At 42.2% G+C, this 19,475-nt stretch overlaps 2 protein-coding genes across 2 annotated transcripts in view; one reads left to right on the forward strand and one right to left on the reverse strand.

Moving 5' to 3' along the window:
• Positions 1–9,438, reverse strand: part of CCDC43 (coiled-coil domain containing 43) — a 12,510-nt gene extending 3,072 nt beyond the window's left edge. Inside the window, exons 1-4 of the mRNA XM_001368077.5 lie at positions 9,181–9,438; positions 3,457–3,544; positions 2,439–2,574; positions 554–612 (exon numbers count right to left, since the gene is read on the reverse strand). Coding sequence (XP_001368114.3) covers positions 554–612; positions 2,439–2,574; positions 3,457–3,544; positions 9,181–9,438 — 541 coding nt within the window. The remainder of the gene's footprint in view (positions 1–553; positions 613–2,438; positions 2,575–3,456; positions 3,545–9,180) is intronic.
• Positions 9,439–9,481: 43 nt separating this feature from the next.
• DBF4B (DBF4 zinc finger B) overlaps positions 9,482–19,475 on the forward strand; it is a 71,336-nt gene continuing 61,342 nt past the window's right edge. Inside the window, exon 1 of the mRNA XM_056816959.1 lies at positions 9,482–9,572. The gene's annotated coding sequence lies outside the window, so the exon portion shown is untranslated. The remainder of the gene's footprint in view (positions 9,573–19,475) is intronic.

The raw sequence follows: 19,475 nt of genomic DNA on the forward strand, positions 1-19,475 counted from the left end.
CAACTGGGGTTACATGACATGGCCCAGTCACACACAGGAAATTTGCCTGTGGCTAGATTTGAACCCAGGTCCTCCTGACTCCAGTCCTGGTACTCTATCTAATGGCTCCCAAATTAACTTATTTCTCTCTTGGTGTCTTTCCATATGCCATTCCTTATTCCTCTTCTTCCCTCCTAATCTATTTCCCTTCTCATTCAAACACCTCCAAATTTACCTCCTCTATAAATCTTTGCATGATCAGATTTCATTTGACTTCTCAATGCCTCTCTAAACACATTTAAATATGTCCTTTTTACTTGTTAATCTATTGAAGCATTCTTTAATGTTTGATAAGTGTATGCTGCCTTGCCAGCTAAAATCAGAGACATTTCTTCATTTTCTTTTGTATTGCTTCCTTAGTTTCTAGGCACAACATTCTACATCCTAGGCATTTTGGAATCTCCTTGAAACAAACTCTTCCCCCCACCCCTCAACAGCACCAAAGAGCATGGAAATCATTATCTTCAGGAAAAACTGAGGAAGCATTTGGGGGACAGACACCAAAGAAGGATACATTTTTCAGACCCAATGTTCACTGTCGTAGCAACTGAACCATCCTTCTCATCTGCTTCAGTATGAGGAGTTAAGGAATGGACAGGAAATGGGAGGTTAATCCCAACCCAAAGCATTCCAAGGATTTATCTGTTTAGGGAAATTAAGTACCAAGTAGGGAGGACAAGGCTGAATTTGGATGATAATTTAAGGAATCTTGGGTAGTCTGCTTCAACCCTGTTGCTGTTCTGTGAGATATTAGGGCTGGATTTTGACCACCTTCTTGTTCTTAAAGGGATGAATGACATTTAATTTAACAAACATTAAGTGCAAGATACCATGCTAGAGGCACTGGATGACTTCTGAAAGTCAACCTAAGGAATAGGAATTTTTATTAGAACTATTAAGGAGCCTTAAGAACAAAAGGAATTGTCCTGAAAAAAATCCCCCCCTAAGTCAGAGCCAGATATCGTGATTTTTTGATGTAAGATATTAATTTCAAATATTTGCCAGACAAATTAGGGGTGAGTGTGTTAAGCTGCAAGAAAACAACTAAAAATGAAGGGGAAAAAAAGCAGAGCCTAACCCTGTTCTCCCCTTACTCTGCCAATGGCAGAGTCAGTTTGCTATCTACAGGAAGTCTTTCCCAATTCCTCCCCACCCCACCCCCAGCCTTCTGTATTGAAATCAATACTGAGTATTGCTTCCAGGGCAGAGGAGCAGTAAGGACTAAACAATGGGGGTTAAGTGACTTGCCCAGGGTCACAGCTAGGAAGTGTCTAAGGCCAAATTTAAACCCAGGACCTCCAGTTTCTAGGCTTGGCTTTCAATATACTAAGCCACCTAACTGCCCCCACTCCCCCAATCCCTTTTAATTCTATTGCTTTCTGTTATTTCCTATAATTGTTTGCTCCTAGATTCCTTCATTAGATCACAAGCTCCTGGAGGGTTATCTTCTTTTATTTCCAGTGCTTAGCAGAGTACCTCGCATATAGTAAGTGTTTAATAAATGTTTATTGACTCTCACTTCACCCTGTCAATGGCACCCAACACTCTGCACATTCCCCTTGGTTAAAACCAGGACTAAAATTTAGTGCTGTCTTGCTAAACCCAACCCTGTGAGAACAAAAACTAAGGAAATAGAATCCAAACAATGCCCTTCACCAAAAGGGACCAGCACTGCCACCAAATACATCACAGGACCAGCACTGGGATAAAGGATATTGGGAGAGTCAAAAGGTAAAAATGACTTGGAGAGAGGGAGATGTCATTTTACCTATTGGGGCCTTCATTTTCCTACTTTATAGAATGGGGAGAATAATTCTTAACTGTTAGAAAGATATGAGAAAACAAATAACAGACAATTTGGTGGGGGAAAGGTGAATAAAATGTTCATCGGAATGCAGGTTGTTTACCTGCTGCTACATTTAAAACTTCACTTTATACAATCAATAGGTTCCTAAAATATGTGAAAACCAAAAGATACCTTAATAACTGATACTCAAGAGGCAGCCTGGGACTGTGGAAAGAATAGCAAGCTAGGAATCAGGAGACCTAAATTGAGGCTCTAACCCTTACTAGCTATGTGATCATGGAAAGCTCAGTCCCAGGTTCCTCATTTGTAAAATGAGAATAATCGTGCAATAAGAGCAAAAGCATTTGATAAATCTGAATCCTAGAATTCTAAATATATTATTTCAGGATTTACATTAGTTCTGTAGACTGCTCTCTTCACTAAAGTTACTCCCTTTTTTTTAGAAAGGTGAAACAGGCATAGAGAGTAGCTGAAGGTTTTCCTAAATTACCGTGTAGGCCAGCAGATTTGAGATTGGAAATAACTGTGGGGATAACTAGCCTGGACCTTGAGAACCCTTAGTGATAAACCTCCCGAATTTCAAAAAGGATATTCCTCCTCATCTGTCACATTGGCATACTGGGCCAATAGGGCGGCTTTCCGCTGCTTCTCCTCCTCTGATACCGTCTTGGGCTTCACCACAATCTGCGCCTGCTTCTCAATAAGTGTGGCAATGGCTTGTACCTCATCTGGTTTAGGGTTGGGGAGAGAGGAAGAGTGACCACAAGTTTGTATATGATGGGGATCAGATTAATAAAGCCAATGGTTCCAAAAAGGCCAGAACTAAGTCTGAGGACACCCATGCCTGTTCACTCTGACCCTGGAGCTTGCTGGGGTTCAAATTTAGGGTTTCTTTAAACTAAAGAGGGGGTTCAATCTCAAAACTTGCTTACTCTACCTTATTCTTACCCTCCCAAGAAGGCTAGAAAGAAAAGGGCCAACTTACTTTGGGGCCTTTTCAGGCTTTTAGTGATGCTGGATGAAGTAAGCTATTCTTGGATTATTGCACTAGTTTAAGATATAATCCATAACTACAGAAAAAATGATAGTTTGAAATCACTTCAATTTGATACTACAATTTGCTAAAAACTGAGTTTTTTCCCTTCTCCTAGATTAACTAATGAAGAATGCTTAGGCCAATTAATTTGTCTTAGGTCAAATTCAATGAATTTGCTTTCCAAAACACAGAAGGTGAGTTAAAGGCTTCCTCTGAAAGGGAAAGCAGTCAGCCTAGAGTTTCAGATAATCCATAACATCATACATGAGAAGGCAGGGACAACACTGGTATGGGGGATATCAGCCCCTTTGTAAATGTCTAAGGAGAGCCAAAAACTTGGCTTGACTTGAATGACTTGGGGAGAGGGAGAGGACAAGACCAATGTGCTATCATCACTAAGGCAAAACAGAAAAATGAAATGAATGACAGCTATGTGAGATCTGAAACTGATGTGAATCTGTATTACAGATCAGTAGACAAAGTAAGAACTAAAAATGCTTCTTCCTATTGGCTGCATGGTGCTACTGAGGAAACTTAGGGGCTGGGTAGCAGGGTGGGGGTCAATTCACACTACCTTCTTTTTTCTCTTTGGTGACAACATTCTGGGTTTCCGACCACCGCGCCACAATCTCCCTGCAGATATCAAGGAGGGAGTCTTCTTCCTAGTCAGAAAAATAGGCCAGATAATTCCAAAAATTCCCCCCCCAAATCTTCAGATGACATGAATCAAGAAATCTGGGGAGAGGCTCAAACCCCCAAAACATGGTTGATTCCAGCAGAGCTGAAAGGAATCCAGGAGAAGAGACAAAGCACAGAAATTCAAGTTTTCATTCTAGGATTTCTAAAGATCCCCAAATGGAAAAGGGCCCAGGGCGGTAATTCCACATTTGTGTCCTTATCACTAACTCTAGATTAGGACAATCCCACCTACTTTATCCTGCCAGATGAGCAGAACTCCAGGGAAAAGAAGTCTCCTGGTTAGTCAACAGAATCAGCTCTCCTCCTTTTGGAACAAACCTTGTGCCTTCCTGGCAGTCCTTACCCCTCAGGGACTTTGGGTGTGGAACACCATATACTGTAGCATTGGTTGATAGGTTGTTTAGTTTTGCTGAACTTGATTTCAAAGGATGACTTGCCTCTTGGAGGACCATATTGGCCTACGCTAAAATTCTGATCACTCCTCCTTGGGTTTGCCAGCTTCTATCATCTAGATTGGACCTCTAAACTTGCTGGACAACACCGAGGAAGGAGAGGAAGAGAGATGTATTCTATCAGACCATCTATCCAACTATGTCTCTAGTCTGTACACAGATAATATATCAGCTATCCTTTAAAAAAAAAAAACACAATTACTACTCCCTCTTCATTTCCTGTCAAAAACCAGTAAGGAAGAAACAATATATACCAAGAATGCTCACAACACATCAAAATTGGGGCATGATACTCAGCTAGGCCACTATACTTAGAGGCTATCTTTTTTTTCAGCTTTGAATGTTAGTAGTTGATGGGAATCAGGGGCCAAAGAAAAGGGGAGATGAGGGAAACAGAGGGCACTGGGGAGCAAGGAAAAAGGATAATATGGAAGAGAGGGAGAGAGGAAAATATGGGCCTTGACATGGATTCATCCCTTTTAAGTTCTTACCCTGGTCCCCCTAGAACAGCTATGGAAGCCTGTTTCAACAAACTGACTGGCTCACACCCTCAAGATCAGGTGATTGGCCAGTACATGATGAAGAGGCTGGAGAGACTCCTGATCTAGTTAGGATCTAGTCCTAATTCTTCCAATGCCTCCAAGGCCAATGCCTCCACAGTCTGTAACAAAATGCTGTATGACTTTGGGCAAAAATCATTTCCTCTCTGAAACTTGATTTTCCCACCCATATGTTTGGGGCAATAATGCTTATACTACTTACCTTATAGGCTTCATGTGAGTAGGTAGACATGAGATAATTTAACAAATGGCTCTCTTTTCCCCAATTGTACTATAAAGTTTCCAAGGGTAGGAACATGATTTTCTGCTTCTCCAAGATTCCTCCTTACTACAAACTACCCTCACTTCAAAGCCCCACAGACTGACTTTGTTCAGCCCATGCTGATGTCACAATGGCATATCCAATCTCCTAGCAGTTTACATCATGGGCAAAAAAAAAATACTCTGAAAACAAATCAAATTTTCTGTAGCTGGTGAAGAGTAAGGGCATTAGACCAATACCTGAAAAACTGACCTTTTTTCTGCTAGAAAAAGAAAAAAAGCTAGAATTTAAAAATCTAGGTAAGTTCATGTAGGGTGTCCCAAAAGCCATAGAGGGATTTTAAGATAGAAGAACTTTCAACTGCACTAAGACTTTTGAGACACCTAATAGTTGGTTTTGTCAGCAGATGAATGGCTCTAAACAAGGATTACCTAGGAACAGGTGGTCATAGCAGGTGGCACTATTTGTAGCTTCCATCTAAGTTACTTCTACCCCCTGCTCTAAAAGTCTTTGGAGATTTTCCATATGGGATAAAAAGAACCTTAATCAGCTCCTCATTCCCACCCATCCAGGATTCCTGGTAGAAGAGAGAAAAAATCACCTCCTCTATCATGATCTCCCAAATCAGGTTAATCCACACTGTAATTCCTGGAGTCTTAAGTAAGGATTTTAGGAGAATCACATGAAACCTACTTCTTTTACCCTGTTTTGCTGTGTGACCTAATTGATACCACTGGCTGAGATTCTGGCAATGACAACTGGCTAGGCCATGAGACAGCTGCCCTTGGGTCAAGTTACTGCTGCATCTCCCCAGCTGATAAACTGTTCTTCCACTGGCTTGCACAAGCCTCCCAAAAGAAAAATGTGATTGGAGCAGAGTAAGGAAAGATTAAGGGACTCTTCTGTATTTGGAAAGCATGCTTCTCTACCCCCCCACCCCAAAAGACTATGATCCTGCATGGGCCCTAAATACAGCTGTTTCCACACACCATAATTAGCCAGCTACAGGCTCCTAGGTCCCAATACTAGATCTAGCTAAACCTATCCCAACTCTGACCCTAGCTAGTTCATTGACTCAGTCAATGACAATTAATGAAATTAAGTCAGACACTTAATCTGAGCCTCTGTTTTGGCATCAACCTAATATCATAGTCATGATGAAAGCCCCTAATAAAAAGAAACCACTGAAGATATGAACGACTCTTAGGACTGCCTTACAGGCTGCAACAAATGTTTTGACCTGTTTGTTATTCAGTCCTGTATTCTTCTTCATAAATCCATGGACCACAGCTATTCATGGGGTTTTCTTGGCAAGGATATTGGAAGGGTTTGCCATTTCCTTCTCTGGTCGATCCTTTTATCAGGCAATCAAAGGTCAAGTGACTTGCCCAGGGTCATGCTGTGTGTCTAAGGCCAGATTTGGATTCTGGTCTTCCTGACTCTGGACCTAGTGCTCTTAATTGCTGAGCCACAGCTGCCTCAGTTTTTCCCTAATTTCATACCCCAGTTTGCTAGACCCAAAAGCTATAATACCATCTTTCAAATGCTCTTAGCAATCAGCACCCATCAGTCTTCCCCAGCTGCTTCTCTCTGAAGTGCAGGGAATATAGAATTATAAGAGACAGTTATTTCACAGAGGATGCAAGAAATCAAGTACTAGAAACCATGCAGTGACCAATGGACAGCTCTCAATCTTCCTGGTTCTACAATGGTTTCTCTAGGTCTAGTTCATTCGGTCTGGCCTGATATCCTCATAATCATTTTAAATTACCTAACTGGGACCCTCAGCATCTACTCCCTTAAGGCTCCTTCCTTTACCAAAACTGGAATAATGTCATAGTGTCACATGACCTCTTCATCTCAGGTCCCCAGGTGCTTCTGGTCTCAGCTCTTTCCAACTTCCAGTTTTCACAACTCATTCATTGATAAGAATTATGGAAAGTGTCAGCTTCTCAACAGTTAGTAAAGTATGCCATCTGCTGTGACCATAAGCTGCTGAGAGTTCCAATAGAGTCTGAATAGAAGACCTGCCCTGGAGGGTAGCGCTCTAGCACTTTCTGGTAATGGCCTTCCCTAGCCTCACTGAGATAATCTCAAGTGATCTCAGCAAATTCTCCCTCTCTCATGGGGTTCACAGAGGGAGTCTACATGTATTAACACATAATAATCTCACAGCAAAAACCTCCTGAAATTCAAACTCTATACCCTTCACACCTTCCATGGGGGTCTAAGTAACCTAACATCTACTTTAACAGTCCTTCCTCTACAATCAGTAACTAAAAAATTTACTCTGGGAGCAGCCAGGTGGCTCAGTGGATGGACTGGAGATAGGCGGTCCTGAATTCAGATACTTCCTAGCTGTGTGACCCCAGGGAAGTCACTTAACCCTCATTGCCTAGTCCTTACCACTCTTCTGCCTTAGAACCAATAAATACTAAGACAGAAGATAAGGGTTAAAAAAAGTGCCTCAACAATGTCTGGATTTGTTCATTTCACATGATATCTCCTATATCCCCTTTAAGATAGATCTAACTCTGGCCTCTTCATAATTTTCTATTGTTGATGGACCGATGATGTCAGGACTCAGCTTTGCATTAAAGAATTTATTTAATTGTTAATCTAGTCAGATTTTATAAGTATATATAATATATATTTCTCATATATACACATATACAACATATGTATGTATACATATACACACAAACACATATATAAAACTTATTATTATTATGACAAATGGAAGGATAATCAGATGAAGAAACTTCGTATGAGGAAGTTAAATGACTTGTCCAAGATCACACCACTGCGGCATGTTGGAGGTCATATCTGAATTCAGGTCTGCCAGACTCCAACATTCATTTGTTAATACACTACTCACTCACTACTGAAGTCTCTGGTGAAAGTGGAGTAAAGAGCATCAAGAGCACCTACAAAGGCCAGGACGTTTACTATAGGTTCTGTGTTTGCATTGCAGCCCAGAAACCTAGTCAAATTTCTTTCTTTAAAAAACCAGACCCACTTTTTTCAGGTTCTATCCCCTTACTGATTATAAAGGACCAAATCTTTTTTCCCCCTTCTGCTTACTCCTAACCCCACCTAAATTATTCCTCATCTCTACAAATAGAAATGAAATTAGGCCACTGCAGCTGGGGGGACTGGACAGAGCTTGGCTCTGCTATCACTCCTAGACCAGATACTTCCTTCTAGTCACACTGGGATTTTTCTGGCAACAAGAGATCAGAAAACTAGTTTCTTGCTTCTCAATCAGCAAGATTTCAAGCTGGAACAATGATAGCTGATGCTTGACATGAGATTTTAGGTTTGCATAACTATTACTGTACAAGATGTCATCTGAGCCTTATAACAACAGTAGAGATTTATGTCTTGATTGTCCGTAGTTGTTTGCCTGTTGATCCTCACACACACCCAAACACACCCCATTAGATGAGAAACTCCTCACTATCAAGGGCTCTTCTCTACCTTTCTTAGGATCCCCAGGGCCTGGCACATAGTAGGCCTATGTTTAATGACTAATTCTTTTAAATGAGGCAACAGGCTAAGAAATATTAAGTGATTTGCCCAGTCATACAACTAATTAAGCACAGTACCTGACATATAGTAAGCACTTAATAAATGTTTTACTGTCTCATTTTTACAAATGAGGAAACTGGAGATCAGAAAGATTAAGTTACTTGCCTAGTCATACATCTATCTAATTAAGGGTCAGAGATGAGATCTGAAACTGCCTCCAAAACCCAGCACTCCCCACAACTGAAATGGACTGATCCCATGATTCACACCCACCAGGTGATTTAGGTCATCTTCCCCCACTAGAAAGAGAAAATCAAAAGAGTTTGAGTGAATGTGGGGGTGTTAAAGGTGAACTTATAAAGATGGCATAGCCCTTTCCAAGGTTTACCCCCAAAAAGGGATTTCCCCAAAACAATCCCATAAGGGAGGAAGCTTGGAATGAAGCTGTTCTCATTTTTACAGGGAGGGAAGTTGCAACTCTGGGACTTCATCCGTCCAACCAGGGCCAGTAGGGGTGAAGAACCTCAAGTACAGGCTCAGGGCCCTCACCCCCCAGCGGGCACCACCAAATGCGTGGCTAATGTCCACCAAAGCGTGTGTGCAGCTTCTCCCACCTCCTGGCTGGGCTGCTCTACAAAGCTTTCTCCGGGACCTCCCTCCCCACTCCAGGACGGCCGCAGGCTCCTCCCAGTCCCCCACCCGAGCAACCTCCTCCGGGGGCGGGCCTCGGCGGCTCCACGCGGGGGCGCCGGAGCCGAGCAGGGCGGGGCGGGGCGGATACCCGGACTCCTCACCAGGAAGGCGGCCAGGATGCCCTGTAGCGCGTCTAGCCTCTCCTCCTCCTCGTCCTCCTGCAGAACGCCCCGGATGTAGGCGCCGTACACAGCCCTGTCCACCCCCAGTGCCTCCAGCCGTCCGTCCAGCCACGGCCCGAAGCCGCCGTCGCCTTCACCCGAGGCCGTGGCTCCGCTGGGCGCCGCCATCTTAGGGCCGGGGTCCTCCCCGCCGCCGGGCCGCCTCCTACATTGCCTGATGGGGACGGCCCGCCACATGCATTGCGCATGCTCCCAGGGGGCACCGGCCAGTGCTGGAGCGAGCGTGGAAGGAGCTGAAGGTGGAGCCAAAGGTTAAAGGAGCCGCCCCTCGGGAAAGAAGGAGAGGTGATTGGTCTTCCGGTATCTGGCAGGTACCGGACCCGCCCTGTTCTGGACAGCTATGTTTCAAAGCTAGGCATGAACACGCGGCATGTCACGTCTTAATTGTCCCTTAGTTCCCTGGATCCTAACCCAATGTGCTTACCTTACTCAATAGCATAATACTTACCAATAACAACAATATAATAGCTAGCATTTATATAGCGCTTCAAGATTTGCAAAGCACTTTACAAATATCTCATTCGAACCTCACTACCATCGTGGAAGGTAGGTGTTCCCATCCGGACTTTACAGATGAGAGGAAACTGAGGCAGAGAGAGGTTAAGTGACTTGTCTAGGGTTACATAGTTTAGGAAGTTTTTAAGATCGGATCTGAATTCAGATCTACTTGACTCCAACATGGATTTGTTTAAACGTTTTTTTCGTGTGTGTGTGTGTGTGTGTGTGTGTGTGTGTGTGTGTGTGTGTGTGTGTACGTACTTAGCACTGGAGATGCAAAGTCAAGTAAGCCAGTATTTATTCTCTTGGCAGATAGATTTCCAAATATTCTATATTGTCTAGTGTAGTTTTAAATGGAGTTTCTCTTTCTTATAGCCGGCGTTTATTATTCCTTCAGATGAGACTGCCTCAAGTCTCCTACTCCAATTCATTCAACCACTTAAGTGACAGGTATTCTATCGTGATACCCCATGACCAGAATGCTCTCTCTCCACTCCTGGACTCCTTTTAGTCCAAATGAAATTCTCACCTTATACAGGAAGCCTTCCCCAGCCTCTCTTAATTCTAGTGCCTTCCATCTGTTAATTAGCTATTTATCCTGTATATAATTTCCTTTTTACACATTTTGTTTGCTTGTGGTCTCCTTCATTAAAAAACTGTAAGTTCCTTGAGAGCAAGGGGTGTCCCCCTCCCATTGTATTCCTAGCACTTATTAAAGTGCCTAATACAAATAGATCCTTAATAAATGTTTATTAAATAACTGATTAAATACTTACTATGTGTCAGGCACTCTTCCAAGTGCTGGGGATGTTAGGGATTAAGTCAACAAGCACTTAGATATTAATAGATATTAAGAACTTACTGTGTGTAGGGCACTGCTAAGTGCTATAATATGGTCCTTGCCCTCCAGGATCCTTACATTTTTATGGGGGAGATAATATTTAAATAGGTATATACAATATATATACAGTGTAGGTATGTACAATATATATATATACATATATATATACAGTGTAGCTGGACAGTAATCTCTGAGCACTAATTATGAAGGTAATCACTGCATTATCATTGGGGAAAGATGGGGCAAGATGAGGAAAGACCTCCTATAGTAGGTGAGACTTAATCTGAATCTTGAAAGAAGCCAAAAGGCAATGTTGATGAAAGAGAGTATTCCAGGCACAGAGGACGGCCAGGGCAAATGCATGGAGGCTAATGGAGATGTGTGAGGAACAGTAAGTAAGCCCCTTGTACCTAAATTATAAAATGTGTTGAGGAAAGTAAAGTATGAAAAAAGACTGGGAAGATATAGTCTAGATTGTAAAGAGCTTTCAATGGCACACCCTGAAGTCTTGAAGAACATTCTGCTGTCTTTTAAATATTCTTCAGTCTTTAAAGCTCTAATGACTCCCATTTGGTGAGTTTAGAGGAATGTCTAACCCAAGCATGTGAAGCCTGAGGAATGGGTGGATGATGGATGAGAACAAGTTGTTCCTTCATCCATGAAGATAGCTAAAGCAGGCATTGTGAAGTGCTTAGAGCTTGGTCAGACATCAAAGAAACCAAGGTCACCCACTTTAGTTGTCCTGGCTTTTGGCTGGACTTCGATGACTAGAAAAGAGTGAAGCTAATGACTTTGTACAATCTCTGCCTCTCTTAAATCCAATTCATGTACAAGACAAGACATTACCTATGATGTCATTAATCCTTGGAAAACAAAGGGCAAACAACAATAATAAAAGTGATATTGTTTTTAATTACCTCACCCATAGGATTTGGCAGCTGACAAAACACTTTCACAAAATCATCTCATCTGTAGGATTTAGAGCTGGAAAGAACTTAGAGATCTGAGGAGGGAACTGAGACCCAGTGAGGTAACTTGCCCAAGGATAGCACTTAGGAATATAAACCTTAGTTTTTATCTCTGGGTTCCAGGTTTTCTCTTTCCAAGTCCACAATTCCCTCTCAGTGACTTTCATACAGAAGTCTCTCTCTAACTACTATTATCAAGAGCAAATTATGGGGGAGTGAAGAAATTTCAAGCCAAATTTGAATCCAGGACCTCCTGTCCCCAGAACTGGCTCTCTACCCACTGAAACACCAAGCTGTCCTGTGAAATTTACTCTTTAGAGAGAGAAGTCTTTATCTAAACTTCCATTTTGGATTTCCTCTGCAACTCCAATAAAACTTTTTCTTGGGCATAATTCACTCTTTTTTTTTAGTCCTTACCTTCTGTCTTAGAATTGATACTATATATTAGTTCCAAGGCAGAAGAGTAATAAGAGCTAAATAGAAATTATCATTTGGGAGCAGCTAGGTGGCTTAGTGGACAGAGTACCAGGTTTAGAGATAGCAGGTCCTGGGTTCAATGCTAGCCTCAGAAACTTTCTAGCTATATGACCTGGGCAAGTCAGTTAACACCCATTGCTTAGCCCTTGCTTTTCTTCTCCCTTGGAACTGACATTTAGTACATTTATTTTTTAAAAACCCTTGCCTTCCATTTAGAATCAATATTGGTTTCAAAGCAGAAGAGTGGTAAAGGCTAAGCAGTGGGGAATGGAGCTTAAGTGACTTGCCTAGGCTCACACAACTAGGAAGTATCTGAGTCCAGATTTGAACCCAGGACCTGCTATCTTTAGACCTTGTTCTTTACCTACTGAGCCATCTAGCTGCCCTCTTAGTATGGATTCTAGGACAGAAGGTAAGAGTTGTTTGTTTGTAATAGAGTAAATTATGCCCAAGAAAAAGTTTTATTAGAGTTGCAGGAGACCCAAAGTAGAAATTTAGATTTAGACTTTTCTCTCTAAAGGGTAAATTTCATATTTATAGCTGCGCTCTTTGTGGTGGCAAAAAATTGGAAAATGAAGGGATGCCCTTCAATTGGGGAATGGCTGAACAAATTGTGGTATATGTTGGTGATGGAATACTATTGTGCTCAAAGGAATAATAAAGTGGAGGAATTCCATGGAGACTGGAACAACCTCCAGGAAGTGATGCAGAGCGAAAGGAGCAGAACCAGGAGAACATTGTACACAGAGATTGATACACTGTGGTACAATTGAATGTAATGGACTTCTCTACTAGCAGCAATGATCCAGGACAATTCTGAGGGACTTATGTAAGGATTAAAATTTGGGGGGAGACTGAGGCAGGTAGAAATTAGTTTCTCTCTGCAAGGAGTATTATATTTTTTAGAGGTTTATTAAAGGTTAAGAATTTAAGAAAATACAAGTAAGAAAGGCACGTGCTAGGTGGGCCAAGAGGCCCAATTCAATTTCAATTTCACTCACATCATGAGAGACATGTCTGCTCCGAAGCAGAAGTCGGGAAAAGAGCCCCAGTAGCCTTTACAGCCAGGTTAAATACCCCATCTTGCTCATGGCCCAGGTGAGGTTACAAGGCATTTTGGGAAGTGAGCAAGAACTCCTGGGAAACCAGTTTATAATTTGGGGGAACATCGTCACCAACAAAAGGTTTGGCCCAAGTCTGGCCATTTTAAGAGCAAGCATGTACCAAGAGTTGAAGTGAAGGGTAAAATTACTAATTAGTTGTCCTCAAACAAGTTTGTGTTCTAATGAGGTTTGAGTATAGAGTAAAAGTATAAGTATACAATATGAAAAAGCAAGTATAAATTAACAGGCTTAATGAGACTTAAGTATAAGCCATATAGAAGATTGTTAATGATAGTTGTTACTGAATCCTTTTAAAAGTCATTCTTTAATGTACTCTGGGAGTCTTTTATATTAACACTTTTTTTTTGGCCTTTTCTTTGTATTAACTGAAGGTGTTCCCCAAGGCTCTGTCCCGGGCTCTTCTTTTCCTTTTATGCTATCTCATGGGGTGATCTTTCCATTTCCATAGGTTCAGTTATCTCTAGGACTGTATATCTAACCTCAGTCCATCTCCTACATTCTAGTCCCACATCATCTCTCGCACATCTTAAGCTTGTATATCTCAAACTGGATGTCTCATAGGCATCTCAAACTCAGCCTAGCCAAAACAAAATTCATTATCCTTCCCTACAAACCCTCCCTTCTTTTAAGCTCCCCTATTTTTCTTTTTAAAACCTTTCCTTCTGTCTTAGAATTGCTACCAAGTGTTGGTCCTAAGGCAGAAGAACATTAAGGGTTAGACAGTTGGGGTCAAGTGACTTGCTCAGGATCACACAACTAGGAAGTTTCTAAGTTCAAATTTGAACCCAGGACTTCTGTGTCTAGGCCTGGCTGTCTATTCACTGAGCCACCTAGGTGCCTCCTCCACTGTTACTCTTGAGGGCACCACCATCCTTCCAGGCAACCAGATTCACAACCTCAGTGTCATCCTTGACTCCTTGGGTTCTCTTCCCTCCCATATCCACCCAATCTTGTAAGTTCTGCCTTTACACCATCTTCCGAACTCTATATATCCCCTTCTCTCCACAGCCACAGCACTAGTTCAGGTCCTTATTGCCTTTCATCTCAATGATTGCAATAGCCTTTTATCTGGCCACTCTACCTTTAGGAACTCAAGGGACAGACCTGGTATCTGTGAACTTTTTAAAAAATATATTTTGATAACTCTCAAAAATAATTGGTTTCCTTTATAATTCAATGTAGTTTATTTCATTCATTTAGAAACATTCTTAAAAAATAAATAACTAAAAACATTCTGAGAAGGGTATACATAGAATTCACCAGACTGCCAAAGGGGTCCATGTCACAAAAAAGGTAAGGAAGCCTGCTCTAGTCTTTCCCCCTCCCTCTAGTCCAATCTATCCTCCACTCAGCTGCCAATGGGATTTTTCTAAAATGTAGGCCTTGTCACTCCTCTGCTCAATGAGTGCTCATGGCTCCCTATTACTTCTAGGATCAAATATAAACCCCTTTATTTGGCATTGAAAGCTCCTCTTAATCTTACTCTTTCCTACATTTCCAGTCATATACTTTACTCCTCTCTTATCCCACATGATGGATGTAGGGCATGTTTCAGGAAGGCCTCTGGTGTGGGCTTGCCTTTTCAGGGCTGCTCTCCTTTGGTGTCCAGCTGCCCCCCAGCTCTTATCAATGACTGCAAGAAGCTGTAGCACGTACAGCAGCCATACCCTGCTGAAATGATCTCAGCAGGCTGGACAAAGCAGATTGAGGGGAACCAGCAGGCCTCAAACCTGTTAATGAGTCAGGGGAGTATGTACCCCAGACACAGGAAGAATGAGTCCATGAAAACAATTTGTTCTAATGGCCCTTAGGGCTGAAGCAGGTGCTGTGAAGCACTTGGAGCTTGGTTAGACATCCAAAAAGCCGCAGTAATCTGCTGCATCCCGAGTCATATCAGTTGCCAAGACTTTGGTCTTACCACTGGACCTGAAAGACCCTGGAAGAGAGAGTGAGGCTGATGACTTTGTACAACTCAGCCTCATTTAAATCCAGTATGCTCGAGTCAAAAGATGTCACTAGTGACATGTTGGTCCCCTTCGAATCTCACCCCTACTATATACAGCCTTTTATTTCCCCACAAAACAAAATACTTTCCACTATATTGAAAAAACATAACTATATTAGCCTTCCTAACCAGCCTCCTTCCTCCATTATCTTTATATATCACGACCAAGAATCAATTGTCACAAATTGACATTGATTCTCAATCCATACATTTAACATTTCAATAAACTTTAAACTAGACTTTTTTTTCAATTATTTTTATCCCTATTGCCCCATTCATTCTATTCTAGAATTTTCCTCATGATATATATATATTCTGATCCTAACGTTTTCCAATTTTTCAAATATCACTTTCCTGCTAACAGTAATTATCTTAGTATCAGCCAACAACCTGATACACAGTATTGCCTCCAAGACAGAAGGTAAGGGTTTTAAAATAAATTTTTTTTAAATAATAGTGACTGTTGGACTTAATCAACCTCATCTAGCTTTCCTTCACATCTGTACACACGCTTTCTTCAATGCAATATTATTCTTGTACTCTGGTTCCATTATTCATAGCCTAAATGATGAATAAGACATTCGAAAGATAGGAGGCCTCTTTAACACGCTACCTATTACATCATCTGCCCTAATAACAGGCAGCCTAGCATTAACAGGCACACCATTTGTAGCAGGTTTCTACTCAAAAGACTCAATTATTGAAGCCCTGAACACATCATACATGAATACATGAGCCCTGATAGTAACACTGATTGCTTCCTCCTTTACTGCTATCTACAGCCTACATCATCTATATCATCTATTTTGCCCTGCTAGGACACCCCCCCTTTGCATCTATGTCCCCTATTAATGAAAATAACCCAAACCTCATTAACCCTATTATACAACTAGCCCTAGGTAATATTTTCACAAGCTTTCTTCTAACAATAAATATTCCACCAATATCATCAATTACCATAACCATACCCACTATAACCAAATTATCAGCCCTTACCATTGACCTACTACACCTTCTAATTGGAATGGAACTTAACTCATTTGCTAGTAAATGTATAGACTTAATAAACCATACTACTAACTTCTCAAATTTATTAGGATATGCCACTCATATTATACATCGAGTCTCCCCCCTAATATATCTATTTATAGGCCAACAAATTGCTACCATACTAATTAAACTGGTACGAAAAAACAGGACCAAGCTAAAAAAAAAAACAGGTCAAGCTAACAATCATTCTATATCATCTTTACTAATTACTTCTACTCAAAAAGACTTGATCAAAATATACTTCATATCCTTTATGATTTCAGTTGTCTTTATTTTAGTATTTATCTAGTCTATGCCCACGAACAACTTCCAACACAACATAAATAGTAACAAACAAAATTCACCCTAATAAAGTCCATCCACCAGTACAATAATGAAACACCACTCAAATCCTGACCCACACAATAAGCCCCAGCAAAATTAAATAATTCAATAGCTGTATTAACCTCAACCTCCCCAGACATAAGATATCATACTAACTGTAAATAAAACATCACAACATATCAAAAGCTACAACATTACCAATTCAAGTCTCAGGGTACTCCTCTGTGGCTAGAGCAGCAGTATAACCAAAAACCACTAGCATTCCACCTAAATAATAACATAATAATAAATAATTAATTTAATTTATTATTATTTATTTATTAAATAAAAATAAATAAATAATAAAATAAACTAAAAAAAAACACTGATCCTAAAAAATACATCTTCCAAACTTACTACCATTGTACAATCCAACCCACCACTAGCATCCTTGTCAGGTCTATGAAGACAATGTAGAGACTCAGGTTCTGCTCAAGGCATTTTTCCTGCATTCGCCTCACCGTGAAGACCATGTCAATGGTGCTGTGATCTGGTCGGAAGCCACATTGTGATTCAGGCAGGTTCTGCTCTGAAACAGATGATAGGAGTCTGTTGAGTATAACACGGGCGAGGATCTTTCTGGCAGTGGAGAGTAGTGAGATGCCTCTGTAGTTGTCACAGGCTGTTCGTGAGCCTTTGTTCTTGTATAGGGCTACGATGGAAGCATCTCTGAGTTCTGGGGGCATGTCTTCCTCTTCCCATATGCTGGTCAGCACTATGTGGAATGCCTGGAGCGCCTTTCCATTTAAGGCCTTGTACACCTCGGATGGGATCCCGTCTTTACCGGGTGCCTTGCCTGCACTCATTTGTTTAATGGCTTTTTGGACTTCCTCTATTGAAGGAGGGACATCAAGTTGTTCAATGGAGTGGTTTTGGGGGATCTGGTCAAGGGCGCTTTGGTCGACTGAAGAGGGTTTGTTGAGAAGCTGACTGAAGTGTTCTTTCCACCTGTTGCTGATGCCTTTTTTATCTTTTATGAGAGTGTCACCATCAGAGGATAGCAAGAGAGTGGTGGTGGGTTTTGATGGTCCATAGACAGTCTTGAGGGCACTGAAAAATTGTTTGTAGTTTTTCATATCAGCAAACCGCTGGATTTCTTCTGCCTTTTTTTTCCCACCATTGGTCTTGCAACTTCCTGATCTCACACTGCGCCATGGCTTGGAGAGACTTGAATCTGTCCTTTTTAGGAGCAGAGTTTGGCTTATTTTGCCACTCCATAAAGGCTTTGTTCTTCTTGCTCAATAGGTCTTCAATAGTAGTATTGTTCTCATCGAACCAGTCCTGGTGGTTGCGTTGTTTTGGGCCTAGGACTGCCTTTGATGTTTCCTTCACTGCGTCTCTGAACTGGTTCCATTTCTCGGTTGAGCTTCCAGTGAGTGGTCCCTTGGCAGACAGCTTGTTGTCCAGGCAGGACTGGAATGTTTGCAAATAAGATGGAACTCTAAGACAACTCATGTTGTAAAATGCGTGAACTGTCTGGGCTCGTTTTGGATGGCAAGGCGCAATGCGCATTTGAAGAGTCACTCTAACCAATCGGTGGTCTGTCCAGAATTCAGCTCCTCTCATGGCTCTGGTGATCTTTACATCCTGGATGTCTCGCCGGCGTACAATGATGTAGTCAATGAGATGCCACTGTTTTGATCTTGGGTGCATCCACTTTGTTTTATATTTGCTCGCCATTCTGAACACAGTGTTCGTGATGGTGAGTTCGAACTCTGAGCATTTGTTGAGTAGCAGTAGGCCGTTGTTGTTCATTTTGCCCACGCCGTGTTTGCCGAGCACTCCTTTCCATCTTTCATGGTCCTGGCCTACGCGGGCATTGAAGTCTCCCAGTAGTATCAGCTTGTCATTTGTGGGCACTGAATGCAGGATGGCACTCAGGTCAGAGTAGAACTGCTCGATGGTCTCCTCTGTGCTGATCAGTGTAGGGGCATATGCGCTGATGATTGTGGCATACCGGTCTTTGCTGAGAGGCAAACGGATCTTCATGAGCCTCTCGCTGATGCCCACAGGCAAGTCTGGCAGCTGTTTGAGCAAACTGGTCTTGATGGCCAGGCCAACACCGTGAATTCTGTCTTCATTTGTGGCTCTACCTTTCCAGAAGAAGGTGTATCCAGTGGTGGGTTCGCTGAGTGATCCCTCTTCTGGTAAGCGTGTTTCGCTTAAGGCTGCGATGTCGATGTTATATTGTGCCAGTTCTTTACAGATTAGAGCTGTTCTTCTCTCAGGTCTTGGGGTATTCTCTCTGTCAAGTAATGTCCTGATGTTCCATGCTCCTAGTAGGAGTTTCTTTGTATTTTTTCTTTGATTTCGACCGCTTAAAGGGGATGACCCGCCAGCCGCGGTGTGCTTACCGGGTGTTTGTAGGGCAGGCAATGTTTGGGACACCTTTTCTAGTCCCCTCCCTTGATTAGGGTGAGCAGTGCTGTCCTAAAGAGGGCTGCTCAGTTGCCCAGGATGCTGCCGAACGTCCCTGCTGCCCACAGGGCCGAGCGACCACTGGTCCGTGGGCTGCCTACGTGCAGGATCGTGACTACAACTGCCAGTGGTCACTTCCACCTGTTGCATCGCCACTCCCCCATCGCCGCAAGTCTTGAAGAGGGTGGACGGAGTTAGGATAGATGAGTGTGCACAAAGATACTTGTGCGTGAAAGAGATTTAAGTGGAAAAGCTGATGCACAGAGACAGTCCCACTCTCTCGGCGTTGGAAGCCTGGGTCCAGTGACATGAAAAATTGTTACGTCTAGAGACTTCCTCAGCTGCATTGGATGGCCGTGTCGTCCTTTGTGCTCCAACATGCCCTAAGCACTCCACAGTGCTTCGCTGCATCGCCCTCTCAGCCATTGAACCTTCTTATTGGTTTCTTCCGTCTGTTCAGCCGAAGCAGT

This window comes from Monodelphis domestica, chromosome 2 (assembly GCF_027887165.1).
Source record: "Monodelphis domestica isolate mMonDom1 chromosome 2, mMonDom1.pri, whole genome shotgun sequence".
Taxonomy (NCBI): Eukaryota; Metazoa; Chordata; class Mammalia; order Didelphimorphia; family Didelphidae; genus Monodelphis; species Monodelphis domestica.